The 25,967-nt window shown below is 36.8% G+C and overlaps 1 protein-coding gene across 1 annotated transcript; it reads right to left on the reverse strand.

Annotated features, from left to right (window-relative positions):
* Positions 1 to 13,395: 13,395 nt before the first annotated feature.
* LOC113327953 lies at positions 13,396 to 14,064 on the reverse strand. Its single transcript, XM_026575059.1, has one exon. It carries the CDS (start codon positions 14,062 to 14,064, stop codon positions 13,396 to 13,398), a length of 669 nt encoding a protein of 222 aa, XP_026430844.1.
* Positions 14,065 to 25,967: the final 11,903 nt, after the last annotated feature.

Here is a 25,967-nt window from a genome sequence, read left to right on the forward strand (position 1 = left end):
GTACTTTCAGATTTTGATATTTTTAGGCCCAGAACTTTTAATTTTGGGGCCAGGTTTTGAAATTTCCCTGGTCGATGACGTCATAAAAAAGAACTAAAGTACCGAAACTAACCCTCAGATATATACCTAGTTATATTAGAAACAGAATCAGGAAATCAGATTCATTTTTCTTTTCTCTTTCAGAAACTTCCAGAGCTCCAGGCGATTTTTTTTTTTGTTTCTTCTACGTGCAATCGATTTAGAGGATTGAATCGATTTGATTCGATATATTATACAGCTAATGATAAATTAATCTACAAACTCAAATCATTCACTCAATCGATTGATTTGAATCTAAGTTTTGAGTTGGTTCAAAGTTATTTCAGGTTAGGTTTTCGTCTTTCTTTGTTCGATTAGCTTTTAATTTTTGTATTGATTGATTCAAGCATCAAAGAAGAACAACCAGATTTGTCATGAATCAGGTGATTTCACTTTTTTTTTGAACATTTAGGTTTTTCCTCCTGGATCTAAAAATTGTTGACTCTAGAATTTCCTTATGAATCTGAAATTGCAGCTTCGTCAGATCTTCTTTATCTCTCATCTATTCAGAAATCTTCTATAACTGGTTATTGTTTCATCTCATCAATTTCTTTTTTCATCTTCTTCACGGTTCTTTTAAGTTGTAATTTCTTCTACTTTGTTGTTTCTCATGTGTGTTCTAACCTTAATGATTGCTTGTTGTGCAGGTTTAACAATGGAATTAAGAAGATCTTCAACCACAACAGATATGAAATCGTCGTCATTCATCTTCAGCTTTTACAACAACTAATGAAAATGCACCTAATAATAATAACACTCTCCTGTTTGAAAATCAAACTCTAGGTTTGTAATCAACGCAACTTAATCTCTATTAACTATCACAAAATTTCTTATTCGATGTTCTTTTGAATTTTGACCTAATGGATTTGATATGCATTTGGTGTTTCGTATATTTATAAAGAAAACAGAAGGTTTCCAACCTATGATTTACTATAACTAATGAAGAATCCCTTTTCTATTTCAGAATCAGTTCTCAAGGTTCCTGATTATGATGAAGGAAAATTCATATAGTTATTGATCATAATGTGTACAAGGATATTTGAATGCATAATAGTACTATTTGCAACCACATCATTAATTGCACAATGTCCAGATCCTCCGCGAGTAAATGTGTAACTTCCGGATTATTCATCTGGTAAGGCTTACTACGGCTCAAACCCATCTTTCACTTGGTAACTATTTGATATCCCCTGTGAATGTTGTATATATTACCTCATAGGTAGCTGACATTGTTATATCTTCCATATGTATGAAGTTTTGGTATTTCCAAATGTATATCTTACCTCTTAGGTAGTTATGGCTTTGTACTTCGTGTTGTGTTGTTGGTCTTTCTGGCATGGATAATGTTTCTCCTCTTTAGTTCATCTTTGATAGTTGTATTGCTACCACTAGGACGTGTACTGCTCAGTTCCATTTTTAATATCCCAATACTCATGGTGTGAAGTGAAATAATAATTAATGTCCTTGTAATTGTACTTTCTGCTATATTTCATGCTTTTTCGGTGAATCTTATTATTAACGCTAAGCTTTGAAATTGAGAATCTACTCGGCTGTTTTAGATTATAGGCTATTGTAGCCATACAGCTATATTAAGTTTCCTTTGAGGATTGTTGAGCCTCATCCAGATGGTGTGAAAGTTACAACTCATAATTTCATTTTTTTTTTGCGAATGTATTTCAGTAGTTATATGTATGTGTAACTAGTAATTACACAAGATATATGGATGTGTAACCACTAGTTACACAAGATATATCGATGTGTAACCGCTAGTTACACATGCTGGGATATAATGTGTATGTTATATATATTTCATTTTCTTACATTTTTTGCACTAAGTTTCGTACTAGTGGACTTGCCTTGTCTTGCGAACTCTTTCCATGTTTGCCAACTGAGGTTTTTATGTTAATTCACAGTATGTTATGGTTCTACTAAAAGGATCAGTCCCTATCTGAAGAGAACAACGATTTTGGTGAGCTAACATCTATAGGAGGTGGTAATGCCAATGTAAACAAGAAACTGAGTGCAACAATTCTCGAAGACAAGATCTCTTTGTCCAAATCTCGCTTCTTTATCAATTTCACTGACACAAAGGCAAGCAATCTAAAACTCCTTGCAGATCTACTTTGGCATATGTTGCGTAGTCATTCATTTACTCATTGATCTAATTCATGCTTACACCGACATTAGAAAATACAGAGAATACCATCCAGTGTTTCAAAACCACTAGAAATTTTCTTTTCAACTTTCAAGTATCATTAAAACATCTTCTGATTGTACTTCCAGTAATTTTTTACCTCTTCAGTTAGTATCTTTTGGTACTTATGCCATTGTTTCTTTTGTCTGTGCAGGGGTGAACTTTGGATGGAATTGGTCCGCTTTCTAAAACCTTTCTTGTATCTTAAATTTCTTTTGATGAAATTGTGTGGCTATAAGCATGTGTATCTACTAGTTACACATGCTTTCTAGCATGTGTATCTGCTAGTTACACATGTTTTTAGGATGTGTAATTGCTGGTTACACTTGCATGTTGGATGCGTAATTGCTGATTACACATGTATTTAGGGATGTATATCTGCCATGTATAGATGATTCTTCTCTCAAACTATACATTTCAAAAGGAAAATAATGTAAATTTGCTTACTTGGGGTTGTGCGGTTCGCATTTGATGTCCTTATCAACGGTCTAGCAATTATGCCCATATCGATGGTCTAACATTAATTAACAGTATTTCAATGTAAGAATTAAGATCTGCCTTAGTATTGTTCAACAGTCTGCTTGACTTCTCCTTGAGTTATCATTATTTAGCAAGTTGAATTGATTTTTTTTTCTCTTTTGCATTTTGGGCCAACAGGTTATCACAGTGTTCCAACTGGTTTTAGTTCCTGCTGCTCTTGTACAACAAGAATTTGGCACCTTAGAAACTGAAGAGTACATCAAATACTTGAGGTATGCTTTTTTCTGCGATATCAGTTTAAGTTCTCAACTGAACATCCATTAGTGATGACGACTTTGTCGATTTACAATGAGTACTAGCTTAATATAACGACTAATAATCTCATCAACATCTGTGGCTACATAATGAATCACGTCGAATATAAGTATCATCTCTTTAAAGTATCTTAGCTACTATATATTCTCCATGAGTACTCTTAGGTCAAAACTGATGCAATATGCTTATCTTTGATTGAAATATTTTAAAATTTCTGAACTTTATGTGACGAAATTCACTAACTTGGCAAGCTAAATGGGTGTGTAGCTACTAGTTACACATGATAATTAGTTGTGTAGCTTCTAGTTACACAAGCTAAATGGATGTGTAGCTACTAGTTACACATTCTAACCAAATGTGTATCTTATAGATACATATGCTAATTGGATAGGATAAAAAGTCTACGTTTTTGTTTGTGCAAGCTCTTACGGAATGAGATATCATGCATATTGGATGATACTGTAAATTGTATAATAAGATGCACAATCTAATAAGATTAAACTGTAAATTGTATGTGCCAGGTACACGAGCCTTCTGACTTTACGAGTGCTATATGGATGTGTAGATACTAGTTACACATGCTAATTGGATGTGTAGTTGGTAGTTCACATGCTAGTCAACATTGTTTTGAGCCAGATTATTTGTCTGGTTGAGACAGCCCAAATGTCCAAAGATCCTGTTCAGAAATTTGTTGATTTTGTAAGTATCAATGAAACAGTTACTTATGGTGCTTACTTTTATACATATTTAATCTATGAAATGTCTCATGCTAAATTTTTTTGCTTTATCTTCTACAATATTGAAGTAGTGCTGTAATTGTAATTATGTGACTTTACTATTCTCATTATCTGCATGTCTCATAAAGGTTGCTAGGATTTTTGTCCCCACAGTTGTCGTATTGTCATTCTTGACATTGGTTAGTTGGTGCGTAATTTATTATCTCAGTTACTATGGTTTTCCAGCCAGAAAATGAATATTCAGATTCTAGTGTGTTTTGTTTGGCTATTCAGCTGATAACCTTTTCGACCATCCTGATACTCTTGCAGGTATATCTTTGGAGCATTAAGAGTATACCCAGATGACTGGTTGACTAAAAACAACAATCATTTTGTCTTTTCCCTCATGTTTTTAATCTCGGAGAAACTATTGTAGTCATTGCATGCCCATATGTAACCGATAAACATAGAATTATTTTAAATGAAATTATTATTTCAATAACAACTGAATATATGTTTCTTTTTGGCGTGTAACTGTTGAGATGAACATTTATATGCATATGTAACTTGTAGATACACATGTTATACGCATGTGTAACTTCTGCTTACACGTGTAACTGTTGAGTTAAATTATTTTAATAATTTTGGGTATGAATTTAAATTTTATTTAATTATGGGCCTGACAATATGCATAAGGGTATCAAAGTCTTTTAATATTTCGGGGCCTAGATTTAAACTTCTTTTAATTAAGGGCTTGATATTATGGGTAATCCATGGGTCGGGCCTTAGCCTAATTTTCCCTTTATTTTAGGGTTTTAATTTTAATTTAAACCCGTTATCAAGTGACTTTTACCAAAAAGAAAAAAAAAAACCTCAACTATGTAGACAAACATTTCTCATAATATCAGAACCTCAATTATTTATCATTTTATTAGGTGTATTGTAACCATTGTTGTGTTGTGTTTCGTGATACTTTCTCCTTGTTGCAGAGAAATTAATACGTTCGCTTAGTTTCGGGAAAAAACGATACTTTTTCCTCGTTTCAGATAATTTTTTCTGAAACGGGACAAAAATAGTCGTAAACAAATCTTATCTTCAAATTTTTTTCGGTCCCCCCTTCCATCGTGACAACGGTTGTACTAGTTAATAAGACTAGTTTTTCACCCGTGCTACGCACGCGTATATTCATCTTTTTAAGTAAATTTCATTAAAAGCCTAACAAAATATCTAAAATTCAATAAAAGATTTAGTAAACTAATAAAAATCAATGCAAATACTCCTTTTGTTTTTGAAAAAGCGATATTTCCACTTTTTCATTTAACCTAAAAATAGGCTAAATTGAGAGTGATAGTAAAGTTTCCTTTTTCACTTTTCATTAAATATGAATTTCCTTTTTAAGAATACTCGATTTTAGGCAAGATATGACATGATATATATTTTATTTCCTTTTCTGGATTATAATTAAATTAAAATAAAAATAAGAGATGATTTTATTATATAACTAACCTTGGTTAAGAGTAGCCAATAATATCAATTTGTTTTGTGCACACTCTTTAAAGGAGCGTGCACAAAATTGGACTAATGCCTACAATGTTTTCTCCAATCTCTTTTTTCCTTGTAAGCGGTAAACTCTACATTGTGGTATCCACCATCAACACCAGTCCAACTTGAATCGCATACAAATTTAGTTGGTTGTTTCCAATTAACCTTAAATCCCTATTGGTTTTTTTTTTTTTTGTAATACAGAGTATACTCACCCAAATCATCTTCACTTAATCTGCAATGAATTCTAAAATTACTTTCGGACCATTAACTGAATGTGCACAAAAAGAAGTAAAAGTGAAGATGAGTAGAAATCCTGAAACCGAAGATGATTTGACATTGGTCTAATCTTAGACAATGTTCTGAAAACCGGCCCGGTCCGGACGGTCGGCCCATAAAAACCGTGACCCAGTAACATTTACGGGCCGAATGCACACTGACCCAGTAATTTTAGAAAAAACCGCTCTCTATAGTAAAAACCGGAAAACCCGGCCGGTCCAACAGATGAGTCATGCGACCCAGCACCGTCCTACAGCGAATCGACCGTGTATCATTAGAATTCAAAAATCTAAAATCCATGGAAAAGAAAATTGATATATTCTTGTGAATCTTTTCCATCCAACATAAGAATCAAAGTTCAGGATGATGTCTTCAAATCAAAATCAAACACAACTACATCAAGATTTAAGTATAAACTTTATTTAACTAATATTCATATTAGAAGAGTTTACGGAAGAAAAAGTAAATACAAAAGGGAAATCGATCACAAGAGCAGGGGGGAAAAAACAAGAAGATGAACAAACTATGAACTTCCTGAAGAGAGATGAAGAAGAGGGTGCCAGGGACAATACAGGACGAGACGTGGAGACTGGAGATTGATAACCGTAGTTCTTTTTTTAAAAAGTTTATTTCATGGCTTTGTACCTTTGTTGACTTTTGAAAGTTAAGTATATGTGGGCAGTTGGATTTGTGTATAGGACGTGCTAGAACACTAGACCAGACACGTACTTGTTCATAACAACACAAAACGAAAAAACTACACTGGCTGGACACGTATAAAAACTGCAAGAGTTTTACGTGGAGGAAGAAGGGAATAAGTTTTAATATAACCCAATGAACATGGGTTAAACCACTGGTTGACCCATTAACCCTTAACCCAGTAATTCTTCCTGTTCGATGGCCCGGTTTTCAAAACATTATTCTTAGAAAACTTAGAGACTCAATTTCTAACCTCAAATGAAAATTAGGTGATAAATGCTCTAAGATACATTTACGTAGTATATATGGAAGGTGATAAATGCTATAAGATACATTTACGTAGAAGATATATATATATGGATAAACATGCCTTAATTGGAATCTGATTTATGTAAAATTAATTGTATGTTAATTTAATATATTTTAAATTATCTAAGGAAATAAAATATATTGTCAATTAATTTAATGTTAATTTAATATATTTTAAATTAATTGTATGTTTTATTTTGATGAATTATCTAAGGAAATAAAATATGAAAATGGATCCCTTGGTTAAATTTCAGATATTATATACGCAGTATCACATATGGAGGGATGATTTCGTTTTTCCAAAATCTTTGGATATGGATTACGGAAACATATTCCTTAATTGCGATTTGATTTTGTGGGTCATACTTAAAGAAAATATTTCACAAAACATAATTTACAAACCCAACATAGTAAGAAATTATTTTCTAACCTTTTACAATCAATTTTATATAAATCAGATTCCTCCGATAAAGGAATATGTTGTCACATGTATCCTGAACCCTAAAACTATAAAACACCATCAACTAATAACAAATATCTTAAAATTATATCAAGGCTGCTTCCGGTAGTAATAATGTCAAAGTCATCGACTTTAGTTTTAGGATCTGCTACTGCCATCTTCTTAAATACAATTCTTTTTTTATCTTTATTTCGTGCTCAGACAGTTGAGGGTATTAAGACTATTTGGAGCAAAAAGCATGTCACTGTGCAAAATGATATAGGTCTAAATATACCTTTAACTATCCATTGCCGGTCAAGTGAAGATAACTTGGGTGAGAAAATATTATATTATAAACAAAATTTCCAATGGAGCTTCAATGTTAATGTTTTGGAGACAACTAAATTTTAATGTGAATCAAGTTGGTATGATCCTGGAAAAAGTGATGGCCACCCAAGTAGAGGGTACCAAGAAAAGTTCACGGCTTACTCTCCCACAAGAGACTGGAATGAAGATTGTTTTTGGAGCATTCGTCCAGATGGTGGCTACTATGGGGATGGTAAAAGTGAAGCAGAATCCAAGTTTCCGTTTCTAAAGATGTTCTCTTACGAATGATTTTAGACTAAAAGTGGATACTCCAGTAAAATAATTTAGCGGAGGTTTTGGTCCCGACACTCTTAATATTTCAGTTTTCATTGCTTCAATAGGTATTTGATTTCTTAATATTTTTAGTTTTTCTGTCGATCTAATATTTATTGAATAATAAATAAAGTTTCTGCATCACAAGAAAAGACTATGTGATTTGAAAATGGGTGAAAGACTATGTGATCGAACAATAATTCAAGTGTCTAATAAGCTCTCATCTTAACTCAAACGAAGCACAATGTGTTTTTCTTCTTGTTCGCGATCTTGTGTATAAATTACAACAAAACAAATAGAAAAGAAGAGAAACGAAAAACTAATTAAACGAAATCAAGGTCGAGGCAAGGATTATATCCTCTAGCATGAAGACATATTCACCCTGCACTGGTGTTTACGGACTATCGATGTCTGTCTCCCAGCATACAACGACTATCTTCTCGATGTAGTAGCACTCTAAACTTCGAGAAACGGCGAACCAAACTTAAGGTGATGAACTCTCTTTAACACAAAACTTGAAAGATGTTAGAATGCAGTAGGATGATAATTAGGTTTCTCATTGATCTTCTAATCCTAATGTGCAGGGTATTTATAGATGTTAAGTACCTCTTCATTGAACCTATGTGATGTTTCATGGAGATTCTTCAAGGGATACCAATCAGAAATATCTATTTGGTTTCACGAAAGGTTGCGACCTTCCCCTATGAAAGGTTCTTATGTTAGGCGCCTGTTAGTTTCGAAGTGAAACATCCGTGAAAGTAACTACCAAGACCGAAATCATATAAGGCCCAAAACAATAACCCATTTCCCAAATCCATTAAGGCACTTAACCTAAGATTTTCTATTCATATGTAAATTCATTCACAATTTTCCAATACTTCTCAAAGGCTGAGCAAGTGCCATACATGACCCATTGTTAGCTAGTCCATGGTAACTATACGAATTCCCATTTCAGGTTGAAATAGTCTATGGTAATCGAAGGAATTCTTATGTGAGGTTGAAAATAAAAATCGAGGGAAAATTACTAATAGCTTAGTTAACATAAATAGGCTCTTATATTCCAGATTAGACTAGATTAGTCATTCTTGAAAAATACGGGAAAATTTTGCGAGAAATAGTTTGTGGTAATAAACATGGGTGTTAGCATGAAGCGATTTTCCTAGTTATATTTTTGCTTGGTAATATGATCAAATTTTATCCGAAATAATGATGCATTATAAGAAACATTGTTTTGGTTTTCGCATTATTACAATATAATCACCACCTATAATATTATCGCTAAAACAATAAAATTTTCTAGGCTGGACTCGGACTCGCGGTGATAAAACAATTAGTTACATAATACCATAATATAATGTTTCATAAGTTTTCTTTTAACCTTTAATACGTCTAAAATATTATATAAAATAAATATTTTCCTTTATATGAATTTTTCTCAAAATATGATCTATTATTGTCTTTTTTCCTCTCTTTCAAAATCAAATCAAGTTGCATTTCACCGCTAATAGTTCGTAATGCACTTAAAACATACAGAGTCACAGTATTATATGAGGAAAAATTATTTTAATTGTTAAACATTTTAAAATATATTGTATATAAATTACTTTCTTCAAAACAATATGGTTAAGGTGGTCGTAATTAAGATTACTATATTGTAGAAATTAACTGTACTAGGTAATCCGTAATCGGCTAAGTACATCTAAGCTAACCTGGTTAAATTGGGGCCTACGCCACTTAATTGGGGCCTATAGCTACATGACAAAATAGGGTCATTAAGAAGTAATTCATGGAAACCCCTTATCCACTATGTTTGTTAATGCCTCATTTGCTCTTGTTTAATTAGTGCTAATTCGAAAAATTAAAAAGTTTTTAATCAAGTTAATTCTTGGATTAACTATAAATCACCACTTGTAAAAAATTTAATTTTTTTTCAAAAGACTCGATCCAGAATCGGTTTATGTTGGTGCATTTGTAAACCGATTCTGGGTTGGGTTTTCTGTAAGTTACGATGTAAACCCAGAATCGGAGTTTGATCAGTACTCACATAAACCGATTCCTAAAATCGGGCTTTTGTAATGCACATGTAAACTGATTCTCAAAGTTACAGAATTTTTTTCCATAACAATCAGATTACATATATGTACATGTAATCCGATTCTTAAAGTTACAGAACTTTTCTTCTTAGGAATCGGTTTTTATATATGTATCGTGTAAACCGATTCTAACAAAAAAAAACACAGCAAAACAATTATCTCTTTCATACCAAAATCGGGCAATGTGGGAATTAACATAGACCGATGCCGGTTCAATTTCCTCCGACCAGAATGCCGTCCAGGACAATCGATCTTTGTGGGCATAAACAACAACCGTTTCTACATGAAATCGGTTTATAAATGCATTCACGTAGACCGATTGTTATAAACCCAAAAAAAATTGATTTAAAAAAATTGGATTGTTTGAGTGATTACATGTTATTGAAACCTACTCTAAGGGATTGGGTTAGTATAAAAGTATTTGATTCGAGCTAATACGAAATATTACCTATTTTAGTGAATTTGGTGATTATCAACAATGTTTTTGATTTTAAATTCTTAATTTTGATGGAAATGAAAATGGAAATGGAAGTGATTTTGATTTGATTTGTTTTTTTTTCTTTTGTTATTAGGTGTTTTAGGATGAAAACGATTTCTGCTGATTTTGGTAATTTCGGGTGTGTGGGTGAGAAACGAGTTTAAACCCTAAACAATGTACTGCAAGGGAGTACTTTAGATTTGAGAGATCAATCGGTACAAATCCGGCCTAAACCAAGAAATGGCCGTTCCAGACTTGCTTTGGTCACAAAGTGAAGGAGAAGGGTTGGTTTTGGGGAGGGAAGCGAAGAGAGTGTTGAGACCAGAATAGTTGATTCTGGAAGAGTAGTTTCTTTAGGACTTGTATCAGAAAGTGGGAAGCTAACAGATGGAAAGATAGCAAATATTTTCTGAGCGTTGTATGCTCCTGACCTTAACCTGTTGTTCGGTGGAAATAGGTAAGACCTATTTATCCAAGTCGGAGTGAAACGTACTCTGGTGTCGTAAGGAATGGAAACAGATGAGTAAATGGGAGGAGGTGGTAACTGGCAACGCCTGGAATTGATGTTCCATAATGAACGAAAGCGTTCACCATTACTCCCTGTATTTACTAAACGCCTCATCCTTATGACATTGTCCTGTAACGGGCATATTGTACGCCGCACGCTGTAAACCGCCAAACCAATACCCAATGAGCATCCCCCAGTTTGTGAGATGTGTTGATGTCTCGAGTGTTTTCGTGGAAAACATATAGCATGTTGATGTTGTTTGGAAAGTTGAGCTTGGGAGACTTGTCAGCTCGGTGGTGACCTTCGACGGTCGAGATTTTGCATCTTGAGAGTAAAGGTAGCCGTCGATTATTGCAACCCTATGTTTGGTAGCCAGTGGCATGGCTAATATGGCATAGTTTAGGCGCGGCCAAAAGTTAGGGTTTTGGCATTGTTTGGGAGCGACCAAAACTATGGCTTGGTGTCGGGCCAAAAGTTTCCATGCGTTGGTTGGTAACCTTGGACGGCTAAGATATGAATCTTAGGTGGAAAGGTGGCCATTGATCGTAGCAAGCCTTCGTTTTGGCAGCCGCAAAGGGAAGGCTGGCATGGTATGGCGCGACAAGGTGGCTGGCATGCGATTGGCACATGTGGCGTGGCCGGCATGCCTTGGTGCGGTTTAGGCGTGGCCAAAATTAGGATTTTGGCGTTGGTCCAAAGGTTACCATGCGTTGGTTGGCGACCTTGGACGGCTAGGATTTGCATCTACGATGGAAGGGTGGTCGTTGATCGTCGCACGCCTTCGTTTTGGTAGCCGCATACGTGGCCCCTGCGTTTTTTTAACCTGGATGGCATTTTAGTGTAGCAGTATAGGCCACGAGGAGTGAAGAAGGCAGTGTTCTCTTGATCTTCCTCGGCGAGGGGGATCTGGTTATAGCCGGAGTATCCTTCCATGAGAGATAGCAATCCGTATCCAGAGGTTGCCTCTACGAGTTGGTCGATGTTAGGGAGTGGGAAGCTGTCCTTTGGACATGCCTTGTTAAGATCGCTAAAGTCGATACAAATTCTTACTCCCCCATTCTTTTTAGGCACTATTACCATGTTAGATATCCATGTTGGATAATGTACTTCACGTATTACCCCTGAGGCCTCCATCTTCTTTAGCTCCTTTTGTATAGCTTCATGGTATTCTGATACCACCTTGCACATCTTTTGTCGCATGGGCTTGTGCTTTGGTTCGATTTTGAGGTGATGACAGCATACTTCTGGATCTATCCCTGGCATGGCTTCCATGCGCCACACAAAGACATCGGAATATTCGTTCAGTACTTGTATTAGATTCTCTTCCTCTTCCTTGTTGAGGAGTGTTCCTATTTTTACCATACCCGGATTTTCGGGTGTTCGGATGTTTACCTCTTTGGTCGGCTCCGAGGCTGAGAAGTTCGATTTGAGTTCTCCGATGTCGGAAAGGTTCTGTATGGGTCCCATGGGTGAGTTTGATGGGGGTTTTCCTCCATTATGGGTTCGTCGATTGAGCGTCTTGCCTTATTGGTGCTAGTTATATAGGCATCAATCTCTGCCTGGTTTTTGGCATTCTTAGATCTCTTCTTTTTCGCTTTGGTAGAGTTTGCTTTGTTCTCACCATTCTGAACCTCCATTTTGTAACAATATTTCGCCTCGCCCGAGTGTCCAATAATTTATGCTGCCACTCCATCAGGCATAGGGAATCTGAGCCTTTAATGGTAAGTCGAGGCTACCTCTTTGATCCCGTGGATCCAGGAACGCCCGACAATGGCTGTGTATGGTGATAGTACATGTACCACACATAAAGTGGTTAGGGTGAGGATTTTTCCCACCCATATTTCTAATTTCACCTCTTCCCTTGGGAGGGTTGATGATCCGTTGAAGCCAAATATGTTATAAGTATAGGGTATGAGACACTCGTCCCTAAGATTTTGGGCATTTCCCATGGTAGCACTTTAGGTTTTCCTTCCTCGCCTTCGTGCCCAGGGAGTGCAATTGCCATCGTGACCACCAATGGATCGTTATGGTTTGCCTCCTAGGCTGAAAAGCTAATGGGTAATTTCATCCATCCCTCAATCGGGGGATCTCTGGCACTGAAAACTTCATCGCCCTGGAAGTTTCGTTTGTTAATTCGTTCTGTGATGTTTCCTTCTTGTATAGGTGTGGTGATCACCGAGTGTGATATAGCATGACACCCTAAGTATTTTGCCTCGCAGGGGATCTCCACACGATGGATGGGGCCCCGACGGTAGGTGGAGTTGTTGGTTGTGCAATGTATTCTTGGAGCTTCCCTTCATTTATCATTTCTTGTAGCATTTTCTTCAAGTCTCTGCAAGAGTCTGTCGTATGGCTGTGGAAATGATGGAACTTGCAGAAGTCAGTTCTATTTTTAGTTCGCTATGGTTGTTGACCTCTATTCCATGGGTAAGTGATTTTATGTTGTCCGTCGATCTTTTTGAGGATCTCGTATATGGGGTGTTTATCTTCGTGTAGACTGGGTCTATGAACTTCCCCTTCTTTTGTTGGGCCTGGTCTCGCCCTTTCCATCCCCTAGTCTGATGCTTGTCGAACTGGGTTGGTCCGTTTTTGGATCACCCGCTCCTTGGGCTGGCACCTGTGGGTTCTATGGCTCTACCACATTCTCTCCTCTACTAGTTACTTTTGCCAACTTGTCATAAGTTCCGTCTTGGATTTCCTCCAAGGCCACGTAATCTTCTTGGATTTCTCTTAGTTTTCCCAAGTTCTTTGGCATAGCTTCATACATGCGGACAAAAAGAGGGCATGTCTTTCTGAGACTATTTTTAAAGCCTAAGATCGCATAGTTCTCAGGGACCTTTCCGATCTCAACACATAACTTCCTCGACCGCGTCACCAGGGAGCGGAGTGACTCGTCTGGCCCTCTGGAAATTTGGAACAGCGCGTCGACCTCTGGTCGGACCCTGCTATTGTAAATGTATGTTTCTAAGAATAGCTCGGATAGGTGCTCGAACGATTTAACTAAGCTGTTGGGAAGGTTGTTGAACCACATTAGGGCTTCATCCCTCAGACTGGCAAGGAAAAATTTACACAATACCACGTCATAATGGTCCCATTGGGTTAGCGTCATACGATAAGTTTTAAGATGCTCAATTGCGTCTCCCGTTCCGGTGAACGGGGACCTGAACATCGGTAGAGAACATTTTTTTGGAAATGGTAATCTTAACAGATTCTCAGAGAAGGGGGATTGTCCCGCTTCTGGCATGTTTACCGCCAGCTTCTTGCTTTCCTGCTTTCTTGTAGCTTCTCTATACATTTCTTCAAGCCGATTGAGTCAGGCCTGAAGTTGGTCATCGTTTCTCCTTGTTTTGGCCTTCTTTTTTCTTCCCAGAGCTCTCTCGATCGGGTGAGAAAGATGGTTCATGATAGCGATGCCTTGATCGCCTTAGTCATCGCCTGATTGTTCGGCATACGATACGATCTTAGAACGAGTTTACCTTGAGGTCTCCCCTCGCTTGGGGTTTGGGGATGCGAGGTTCTCGGCCTCACAATTGGTTTTAACTTCTTGGATCTGGTTTTTTTCTCGTCGATGTTTGAGATCAATATCCGATGATCCCTCGGATGAGCTATTCTCGCGGTCGAGTATACCTCTGCTTCCCTTGGGGAAGCGATCCGTTGTTTCCTCGTTCGAGGTGTCAGGGATGTTAATTCGTTCGTCATCTTGTAAATGTTGAAAGGGATTTTCCTCCTCTGGGACCTCCTCGACAGCAGCAAGTGGCGCCTTCTTTTTTGCTTTTCGCTTAAGCTTGCGGTTTCTCCGCTCAAGCCTTCTGTTCCGCCTTTCTAGTTTATCCGCTCAATCCTTCTGTTTCGCCTTTCTAGTTTCTCCATTCTCTCACCATGAGCTTCTTGGGCTTTCAGGATGGCTGCGATGGCAGCCTTGGCATCGCCGAGGTCTGAAGGGTTGCCCTTATTGGCCTCGTTGTTCGTCGTTTTCCTTGGAAAACGGTTCAACCCTCCTGGTTGAGTCAGATGGACGTCATCATGCATCTCGAAGGGGTTTCCCTCACCTTCGGAGCTAGAATTGTCAGTTAGTCCTTCTCGATACTGGTCATCGGGGGTTCCCTCTCCTGGGACTTCGCCATTCATCAGAGCCTCGCCTGGCTCCATATCGTCGAGTCCTTCTGATTGGGCTCCACCATTTTCACCTTGGCTCGTGCGAGTAGATCGTCGCGTCACCATTACCTTCCCTGCAATATATGCAATAATACTTAATTTGTCTTTTCTTCAGAAAAATGGGACCCTAAGTTTGCAGGTCACGTGCAATTACTAAGTCATAGTTCAGACTGGACAGTTTAGTACAGGAAGACTTTGCAGTACATTTTGGAGACATGTGAAAATGTCAAAACATTCCCTCTTTGCACGAGATGTTAATGATGAAGAAAAGGTGTTTTATCAGTTCCCTCTTTTCGAGAGAAATACCTCTTTTGACACGTTATACCTCTTTAAATGAAAAAAAAAATCAAATTTATGACGACTGAGCATATTTTCCCATTCTAGGAATTATCTCTCATCATCTTTTAGCGTTTGATTTTGAACAAACTTTGAGTTTGATGAATGATTATGTGCTCATTAATCCTTTCCCTTGACTTAGATTTAGATTCTTAAGAAGGAGATCTTGGAGTTTGTTGAGTTTGATGAAGAACATCACGGAAAATCTGTCTTTTCAACTCTCATAAGGTAATATATATATATATCTCCCTTATGTAGATTACTTACTAATATCTCTTCCCAGCTCTCTCATGGAGGAGATCGTTTGAGCACCAGAGCGTTTGAGACTTCATTTTTACTCCGATCTACAACTGTCCTGAGCTCCTTGAGGAAGGCATAAAAATCTTTGAAATAACAAGAAATCTTAAAGAAAATCAGTGAAAAACACAGATCTGTTAATCTTGGGGTTCTTCTGAACTTCTCAGATCGTAAAGATCATGTTTGAGTCCGAGCTCTACTCATTCATCTCAACATAAATCTACTTCGTAGTGTGAAAAACACTTCTCTCATGGAGATTATGAAAACAATATATAGTTGTTATTAGGGAGGTAGATTAGATCTTCATACTTCCCTGTTTCTAGCGCCCACATGTAGTTGCATCTTTTCTAATGACTACATCCAAGTGAAATAAAAGACTAAGAACTACTAAAACATACAAGATTCAATTATGAACAAGATGTAAAGAGCATGAAATGTAAATATTGACACAAGCATATAACGTGGTTCGGCCAGACCTACATCCACGGGAAAGAAGATGTTTTCTTATTGATTATAGGGTCTTACCCTTGAAAGAGTTACAAATCTCTTCTAGATTTCTCACTTTCTCTCTATCTATATGTCTCTCAGGAATTCTCTGTAGAAAGACCATCTAAGATTACATAAGTTTTCCATATCCTTCTACATGGATTGGTATTTATAGGAAAAATAAACTCGTGGTGGTCTGATCGTCCGAGCTTGGGGAGCTGTCCTCCATCATTGTGGCTGCCTCGGAAGGGCTCTACACTATCCCTCATGACGGCTCGTTTGGTTCTCCCTCTGAGTTCTCTCGCTCTTACTCGCCTCGTATTTCTCTTATATGGAGAACCTCATGCTCTATCACCTCTAGGTCGTAGTGTACATCGTCTGAGTCTTCCGTCACGATGCTGATCTCCCCACGTTTTGTTCTTATCCTTCATTAAATGCGATCTTGCTTTTTAGACTTGACTGTCTGAGCAGATTATACCTTTCCTTACACGCGTCATTCATGTGTTCAGTTGCCTTGATTCAGACAAACTCTCCTTTATAGAGGATGATTCGATACTTCTATCTTATCATCTCATCATGTATTCATACCTTAAGATGCTGACACGTGGTCATCGGGTATTTTACCCACACAATTAACACATGTCACAAACTGGGGGATGCTCATTAGGGTATTGGTTTGGCGGTTTACAGCGTGCGGTGTACACTACGCCCGTTACAAGACAGTGTCATAAGAATGAGACGGTTAGTAAATACAGGGAGTAATGGAGAAACATTTTCTTTCATTATGGAACATCAATTCCAGGCATTACCAGTTACCACATCCTCCCATCTACTCATCCGTTTCCATTTCTTACGAGACCAGAGTATGTTTCACTTCGACTTGTATAAATAGGTATTACATATTTTCACCATACAACAAGTTTTGGTAAGGAGCATACAACACTCAGAAATCACTTGTTAGCTTTCCCATCTGTTAGCTTTCACTTTCTGATACAATTCAAACAACTACTCTTCCAGAATCAACTATTCTGGTCTCAACACTCTCTTCGCTTCCCTCCCCAAAACCAACTCCTTCATTTTGTGGCCGAAACAAGTCTGGAACAACCATTTCTTGGTTTAGGACGGATTTATACAGATTGATCTCTCGAATCTAAAGTACTCCCTTGCAGTACATTGTTTAGGGTTTAAGCTCGTTTCTCACCCACAACACACGATATTACCGAAACCATTATATTGGTGTTTTCACCCTCAAACACCTATATAAGGGGAAGGAATCTGTGTATTGAGAGAGATCTCTAAGATGAGTGTGAGACAAGAAATTAAGAGAGAGAAAGTTTATTTGGAGAACAAGTAAAGTCTTTGTAATATTTTATATTCAATCTCAAGATCTTGATTAATAAACGAGTGATTTTCACCATGATTACTTAGAGAATTACATAATATTGAATGGATGCGGTTATTGAATTTCCTGCAACTGCATTTTGGCGCTAGAAACAGCTTGGAGTGATAAATCCTGTCAACGAGTTTGTAGAATCTTGAAAAATTGGATCTGAAGATTCTACAGAAGATAAAGATGAAAAGCAAAGAATCTATAAGATTTATAGGAAAAATAAAAATAATGATGATACAAGGAAGAGGTAGAGGCATATAGTGTAATTCTATAACTAAAACACCACTCTCTGATGCGGATTTTCAAGCAGGAATCATAGGAAGAATACATAAACGAGATTATAAAGGAAAGAAGGTGACGACGGTGGAAAAAGAATCTCCTCCAAAGGAGTGGGAAAAAACGAAGATAATGTGTGCAGCAGATGAAATTCCGGAAGAAAATTTAACGCGAACAGATCCATTGGTGATTACAATAATGGTTGAGTGAAGCAAAGTTGGTTAAAAGAAGGAAACTCAGAAGAATGGGTGATTAATAGAACGTTGGTGGATATTGGAAGTGTTATTGATATCTTATTTTATCGTACGTTCAGAGCTATGGGATAAAAAGATACGGACATGACATGTTCAACTTACAATATACATGGATTTAATAGAACACTCAGAAAACCAAAAGGAGAGATTACAATGTGAAGTATAAGTGAAGACAACATTATGTGTGGTTGATATAGAATCACCATACAACATGTTATTAGGGATTCCATGGGTGCACGCGATAAAATCCTTAGCTTCCACACTACATCAATGCATTATATTCCCAATTCCAAGTGGAATAGGTGAAATTAGAGGATATATTCCACGTGCCAAGATCTGTCATCAGGTAGATGTAAAAAATTACGAAGGACGTGCAAATAAGCGAAAGGATCGCTGGAGAAAAGCAAAGGAGTTAAGAAAAGAAGAAGAATTCCGGATATACATGATTAGAGCGAAGGAAGGAAAAGGAATATCGAGCGAGATACCAGAGAAGGAAGGTGAACCAATTCAAGATATTAAGGAGTCAACACCAATGGGAGAACCAAGAGTGAATTTCACTGCAGCAGAGCCAACGAAAGAAGTAAATATTGGTACAGAAGAAGAATCAAAAACACTGAAAATTGGAACTAAGATGGATAAAGAAGAAGAAGACGAAACAATAAACATCTTGCGTGAATATAATGATATCTTCGCATGAAGTATGGAAGAAATGCCAGGAATAGATCAGTATGTTGCATTACATAAATTGGATATTAAAAAGAATGCAAAGCCATTTAAACAAAGAATACGAAAGATCGCAACAACATATCATCCTCAAATAGAAACAGAGTTACAAAAAATGTTAGAGGCAGGGATTATAAGACCATCAAAATATCCATAATGGATAGCAAACATGGTGGTGGTGCCAAATAAAAACAAGGGGATAAGAATTTTCATGGACTTCAGTGATTTAAATAAAGCACGTCCGAAAGACAGTTATCCTTTACCAGATATTCCACAAATGGTAGAATCGGCTTCAGGAAATGGTAGAATCTCATTGTTAGATGGGTATAAAGGTTATAATCAAATTCCTTTGGCTGGAGAAGATCAAGAACATACCGCTTTTTTCGCACCCAGAGGATTATACTGTGATACAAAAATGCCGTTTGGATTGAAGAATGCGGGTGCGACGTATCAACGAATGGTAGAAAAGGTGTTTGAGAAATGGATACATAAAACAATATAGGTCTATGTCGATGACATGTTAGTAAAGAGCAAAGAGGCGGAAGATCATATTGATGATTTGAGAGAAATCTTTGAGAAGATGCGAAAATTCAATATCAAGTTGAATCCAGAAAAATGTGTTTTCGGAGTATCATCAGGAAAACTTTTGGGTTATATAATCTCTAAGAAGGGAATAAAAGTTGATCCAGACAAGGTACAAGCGATTAAAGATATGCCACTTCCAACAATGGTGAAGGATGTTCAAAAGTTAAATGGATTAATAGCTTCGATGGGAAGATTTATTTCACGTTATTCGGACAAATGTAAAAACTTCTTCAACATATTAAAGAAGGGAGCAAAATTTGAGTGGACAGAGGAATGTGACAAGGAATTACAAAGCATTAAAAATTACTTAATGAATTTATCCATTATGCAAAAGGCAAAGCGAGGAGAAGAATTGCTGTTATATTTGACATCAATACCATATGCATTAAGCGCGGTGTTGTTACGTTCGGATCAAGGGGTAGAAAAAGCAATATATTATATAAGCAAAACATACAATTCTGCAGAGAAAAATTATTCAAAGATTGAAAAACTAATACTCCCACTCGTGCATGCGTCCTTTAAACTTCGCATTTATTTTCAGGCTCATAAGATTAAGGTATTAACAAAGGTACCAATTGAGACTGCAATGAAAAATTCAAAAAGATCAGGGAGAATTAAAAGATGGAATGCACAATTGGGAAATTTTGAAATCGGTTTTGAAGTATTATCTTCGCCAAAGTCACAAATATTCGCAGATTTCCTGTCCGAATTTCCTTTGGAGGAAGATGCATATGTAGAAGATATGATGGACGTGGATGAGGAACATGGAAATCTTAAAGATTTATTATCATATCTAAATTCAAACAGATGGGAGATACTAGTATATGGATCGTCTAATGGTATTGGTATTTCTTTTATTTCACCAGAAGGAGCGCGAATGGTTTACTCATTCAGGTTGGAGTTTGCATCCACAAACAATGAAACCGAATATGAGGCAGTTGTACGTACATGCATTAAAGTTGGCAATTGAAATGAAGATAAAGGAAGCGCGAATCACTAGTGACTCCAAATTAGTAATTCGACAGAGAGAAGGTAAATATTGTACAAATGAACCATCTTTACAGAAATACAAGAAATTGGTCATGGAATTAGTAGAGCGAATTCCAAATATAAGTTGGAGACATATAGGCAGAAAAGATAACAGGCTCGCAGATGCATTGGCTTTTATACCCTCCATGTTGATAGATCCAATTGCAAGAGATGTAAAGATACAAACACTTTATTTACCATCTATAAAGAAGGAAGACGAAACAGAAGCATAAGTGATGATAGTAGAAGACAAGGAAGGCGAACAAATGAATAAAGACAAAGATTGGATAATTGAGCTTCATTTATATCTAGACAAGGGACAGTTACCTAGAAAAATATTAGAAGCACACAAGTTAAAAAGTAGTGCAAAAAATTATGAATTAAGGGATGGTATTCTGTATAGAAGATCATTTCTCGGACCTTCGCTTAGATGTCTTACGCAAAAAGAAGGAATGTAAATCTTAAAGGCATTACATTATGAGGATGCTGGAAACCACAGTGGTGGAAGATCACTCGCATACAGAGTAAAGATACAAGGATATTATTGGCCTTACATGCACTAAGATGCAAAGCAAGTATCAAGACGATGCGAAGAGTGTCAACGTCATGGGAAGAAAATACACGCACCGGGAGAAATACTAAACATGTCAGCAAACGCATGGCCATTCGGAAAATGGGGAATTGACATCGTTGGTCCGTTTATACCAGAGACAGGGTAAAGAAGATACCTAATTGTCTCAACAGATTATTTCACAAAGTGGTCAGAAGTGAAAGCAGTACAACATATTCGTGATAAAGACACATTCACGTTTATTTTTGAAAATATCATATGAAGATTTGGAATCCTTGCACAGTTAGTATCTGATAATGGAAAATAATTTGAAGGTGAGAATATAGAGATACTACTAAATGCATTCAAAATTGAAAGTGGAAAGTCTACCCCCGTCTATCCGCAGAGTAATGGACATGTAGAAGCAACCAACAAAACGATCGCAAACACATTAAAGAAGAAGTTGGAAGAGCATAATAAAGGTTGGTGCGAACAAGTACATAATGTAGTATGGGCATATAGAACAATAAGAAGGGAAGCGATAGGAATTTCCCCTTTCTGTTTAACATATGGGGTAGAAGCAGTGTTACCAACAAAAGTCATTATCCCTACTACAAAGAAAGAATCTTGGGAGAAGAATCTAAGTGCGGATTTAATTTTAACAAAACTTGATGATCTGGAAGAAGTTCGAGAAGTCGCTTTGCAACATATGTAAAATTATAAAAGAAGATTAGCTCGAGAATACAATAAACGGGTTAAGATAAGAGAATTTCAACCAGGAGAATTAGTGTTGCGAGAAATACCGGTTTATCAGAGAGGAGGTGATGGGAAGTTGGAAAAGAAGTGGGACGAACCATATATAATAAAAATAATAGTTGGAAATGGAGCTTATGAATTGGGAGATCCTGAAGGTAGAAATGTAGGACGAAAACTAGATCGTCCTTGGAATAGGTTATATTTGAAGAAATATTATCCATAAAGATATGCGATATAAATCGCACAAGTAAAACAATGTGAAATCAAGAATGTGAGTTCTTATTTTTTAAACATGGATGTAACATCCAATTCAATAAACAAGTTTGAAGATTCCGTTCGTTCTCAAATCAGAAAAAGGAAAATATAAGTCCTTATAATAAGACCTTAATATAAGGCAGCAGAATATATAACAACAGAAGAGAGGCATCTAACTGTGGCGTGCACCCTAGTTCCCATAAATGCAAGAGGCAACAAGTAAGACCTATCGCACGTCACATTTGGGGAAAACCTGATAAGCATGACTCAAGGGAAATCTACATGGACCCTGAAACTTGAGTCATGGAGATTTGGGGTGAGAAAAAACGAAAAAGCCCATCCATGAGAGGTGCCTTAAATTTTCAGTCTAAACTCATTTCCTTAGATTGGGAGACCAAGGTAAGAAAGTATTTCCTAAGGAGTGCAGAAACTCGATCAGGGCGTCGAGGTACACGGTTAAGTCAAGAGTTTCCGGGGCGTTTGGAGCGTACCTTGCCATTCTTGACAAATCCTGACTATGATGCACTCGGTCCGAAGAAACCCCACTTAGGGTGCAGTCTCGTAACCATAAACCTTATTGGTAGAGGGATAAGAGACTGCGAAATCAACTCGTTGTTTCGTTATCGGATGGGAGGAGCCAACCTTAACCCGGTAGAGGTAAGCTTCCTTGAAGGGGCAACCAGGGGGAATATAAGGACGACACCCTCCATTAGGGAGCTGAATTGTGTCAAAAGACATAAATGTCATGAGGCTTTTTACTCAAGGGAGTATTAAGTATTATCATATTTATGCACGAAAAAAAACCTAAAGAGGCAATTATACAAGAATATGATAAGGCGAGATCAAAGGGTCCTTACATTTAGGTGTAGCGACCGCCTGCGATCTCATCGCATAAAATAAAAGATAAATTAAGGCAAGATAAGACCTTTACTTAGGAAGGCAACATAATACCTTATGGGAAAAGATATATGTAAACTAATGTTGTTTTGCAGGGAATTCACGAAAAATAGTAGGATCCACAAAATTCTTATACTTGTTTCTTACAAGACATATAATAAGAGGCAAGTAGGGGAGTTAAAATAAAAAGATATTATCTTTCTTGATTAAGAAACAAGTTCAGAGTGTATCAAAACATAAGAGGGAATTTCAGATAATTAAGGAGTGCGAAGACTAAGCATCGTTGGAGGGTGCATCATGTTCAATTAAATATTTTTCAGCATCGATCTTGTGGCTTGAATTTGGGTTCTTAGCTTCGACAGTAGTCTTATCGACAAAATCAACATTGCCAGATTTGTTCTCTCAAGTTGATCCTCTGATAAAAAAGCATCAATATCATCTTCATGATCTTTTTCATCATCGCTTACAAATTCATATTCACTATCCGGTTCTGGATACTTTTCGTCTTCACTTATATTAAGAGGAGGAACAATTACTGGATAAAGAGAGTTGCTCAGAAGGATTTGATTAACTAAATCCTGAGCATTAGCATGAGCTTTGCGAATACTTTCTCAATATTTCTGGCATTGATTTCTGCGAAATTTTGAAGATATGCGAACCGTCTTCGCGCACGGTCTCGAGAAGCAGTAAGAGAAACTTAAATATTCGTGTAAGCAATCTCCAGGTTTGCACGGTCCTCGCGAACTTTCTCTAAGTCAGATCTCAACTAGGATATAATGGATTGATTTGACTTTTTGGACTCCGCAAAAATTGATATGAAATCATAATTTGAGAGCAAAAATTCAAAGAAATAAATAAAAGGATTAGAAATTTAAGGCAGTCAACTCTGGCTGACTACCTTTGCAGAATTTAGAAAAGGCAAGAGTGTTATTCTTCATATTTTCCATAGCTTTATCGAAATCGTCACCAACTAAACCATTGAGATGAGATCGAATCTTCTTCTTATCAGAAGAGAGGAAATTATTCTTTTTCTTAAGGTCATCACGAGAATGCTTCAGTTGATCATATTGTTCTTGAAGCTGGTTCATCTTCACAGTCAAGTTTATTTTATTTTGGATGATTTTCTCGTTCTGGGTACTTAATTCCTTAAATGATGCTTCATATTGAACTTCTAGTGAGCGAAGGGCTTTTTCTAGATCATCATTTACTTTCTAGAGAATTATGTACTGATGTGAAAACATTGTTTTTTCCTTTAGAAAAGAGTGAGTATGGTTTGCTTCTGATAAGGATTGATGTCTTAAATCAACACTATATAACAATTTAGACATGTGGGAAATCTGAGTATTTAACACTTCTATCTCTTGATTAAGGTGACTATTTTCATGAGTTAGATTGTTAATCTGGTCAAGCGAATATCAATATTGGTTACTTAATTGATCTAGTTGAATCTGCAACATCTCATTATTCGCACGAATATCTTCAGCGAGGAATTGGAAGGTGAATCTCTCTGCAACTCGCTTCTGGTTTAAATCTTAATAAATGCATGGAGAAGTTTAAAAGTTGGAGACAAGCGAAGAAATATACTACAAGAAGCAATAAATAAAAAGAAGAATACCTAGGTTTTTGATTCTGGTTGCGAAGAGCTTCAGAATCAAGGATTGCAACTTGGAGCTCTCCTTTCAGTCTACCAACTTACTTTTCTAAAAGGGTGTTCTTGTGTGAAAGTTCTAATTGAGAACAACTAGATTTAAAACGTCATTCATCCAAAATCATTCGACGATGAGATTCCTAAGGAAGAAAGAAAGTAAGGACAGATAATAAGAATATTATAACTGAAAGAGCATATGCAAGAGGTACTTACCAAGACATCTAGAGCAGTATGGAAACTTGGATCCATTTGAGAATGGATTTCTTCTCTTGTAGCTTTATTAGAAGGAAATTTGCATAGAAGTTTACTTAAAGCAGAACATATGAGAACTTTGTGAGGATCACTGGTGGATGACTGAGCAGAGTTCATAATATCGAGTAAAGTTTGAGAAGCAAATTTTACACTGTTCAGAGCTTCCTTATCAACAGAAATGGATTTTAATAAGAAAGAAGAAGATGAAGAAGGGGAAACATAAATAGAAGGAGAGGAAGTAGTAAAATTCGTAGAGTTGGGAATATCCAAATTATTTTGAATGGTATCGGTGCTAATGAGAAAAGGAGAGTTCACAAAGGTTGAAACAGTTTGAATAACCTCCGGAGAAAATGTAGAAACAGGAGTGGGGGTACCCTGTAGACCTTGATTAGTAACGGTTTTCTCTTTGGGAGGAAAAATTTCATCGAGAGTAACAGAGGCATTCACATGAGAATGAAAAATGTTAGTTTGAACTGGAGATGGAGGAATGACCTCTGTGATGCCAAATTCAGGAATGAAAAAATTTGATTTGAGAGCTGTGGGCTTGCAAACTCTCTTAGGTTTCAGTCTTTTTCCTCCACCCATCTCACAATCGGAATCCTACAAAAACAACGCAGATAAGAAATAGAGGCAACAATATTGTTTGATAAAAACAAGAATATTTCTTACTCCTTTGTTGTGCGAAGTCTTCCTCTTGAGAGATTCTTTTTCCTTGATATCTGAAGAAGATTTAGGGTTGGAAACAACCACGTTGAGGCTGCTCGAAGAAGAACTTTTTCTGCAAACAATAAGGGAGATAAGTTAATTATAAGATCAACAATCGTGATCGAGATTAACAATTATGATTAACAATTGTAATCAACAGAATAAAAAGAGAATGATTTTGATAGTACGTACAAACCTTGTATTTGGATCCATGAGAATAATGGTGATAAAACAACAACAGCAGTAACAGATGAATCAAGGGAGTAGAGGTCTCGAGGAAAAAGAGATATAAACAAAATCAAAGAAACTAAGAAGTTATTTCTCGACAATAGAGAAGAAAAATGACCGGTTAGAAACAGGTTGTATCGGTAAAAAGCAGAAGAATCAACACGTGCAGAAAGAAAGGCTGAAATTACGGAAGAATATCGGTAAAACAAAATATGAAGAAACAAAAATGTGCGATAAGTTGGATTGAAAATTTCTCACATCGTTCACTCTATGAAGATAACGATGAGAGAAGAGGAAAAATGTAGGAGTGAAATATCGCACGTTCATTACGTATGCGAGATAAAGGTCATCCAAGGTAGGCAAAGACCATCGCACA

Source organism: Papaver somniferum, unplaced genomic scaffold, assembly GCF_003573695.1.
Source record: "Papaver somniferum cultivar HN1 unplaced genomic scaffold, ASM357369v1 unplaced-scaffold_107, whole genome shotgun sequence".
NCBI classification, from domain to species: domain Eukaryota; kingdom Viridiplantae; phylum Streptophyta; class Magnoliopsida; order Ranunculales; family Papaveraceae; genus Papaver; species Papaver somniferum.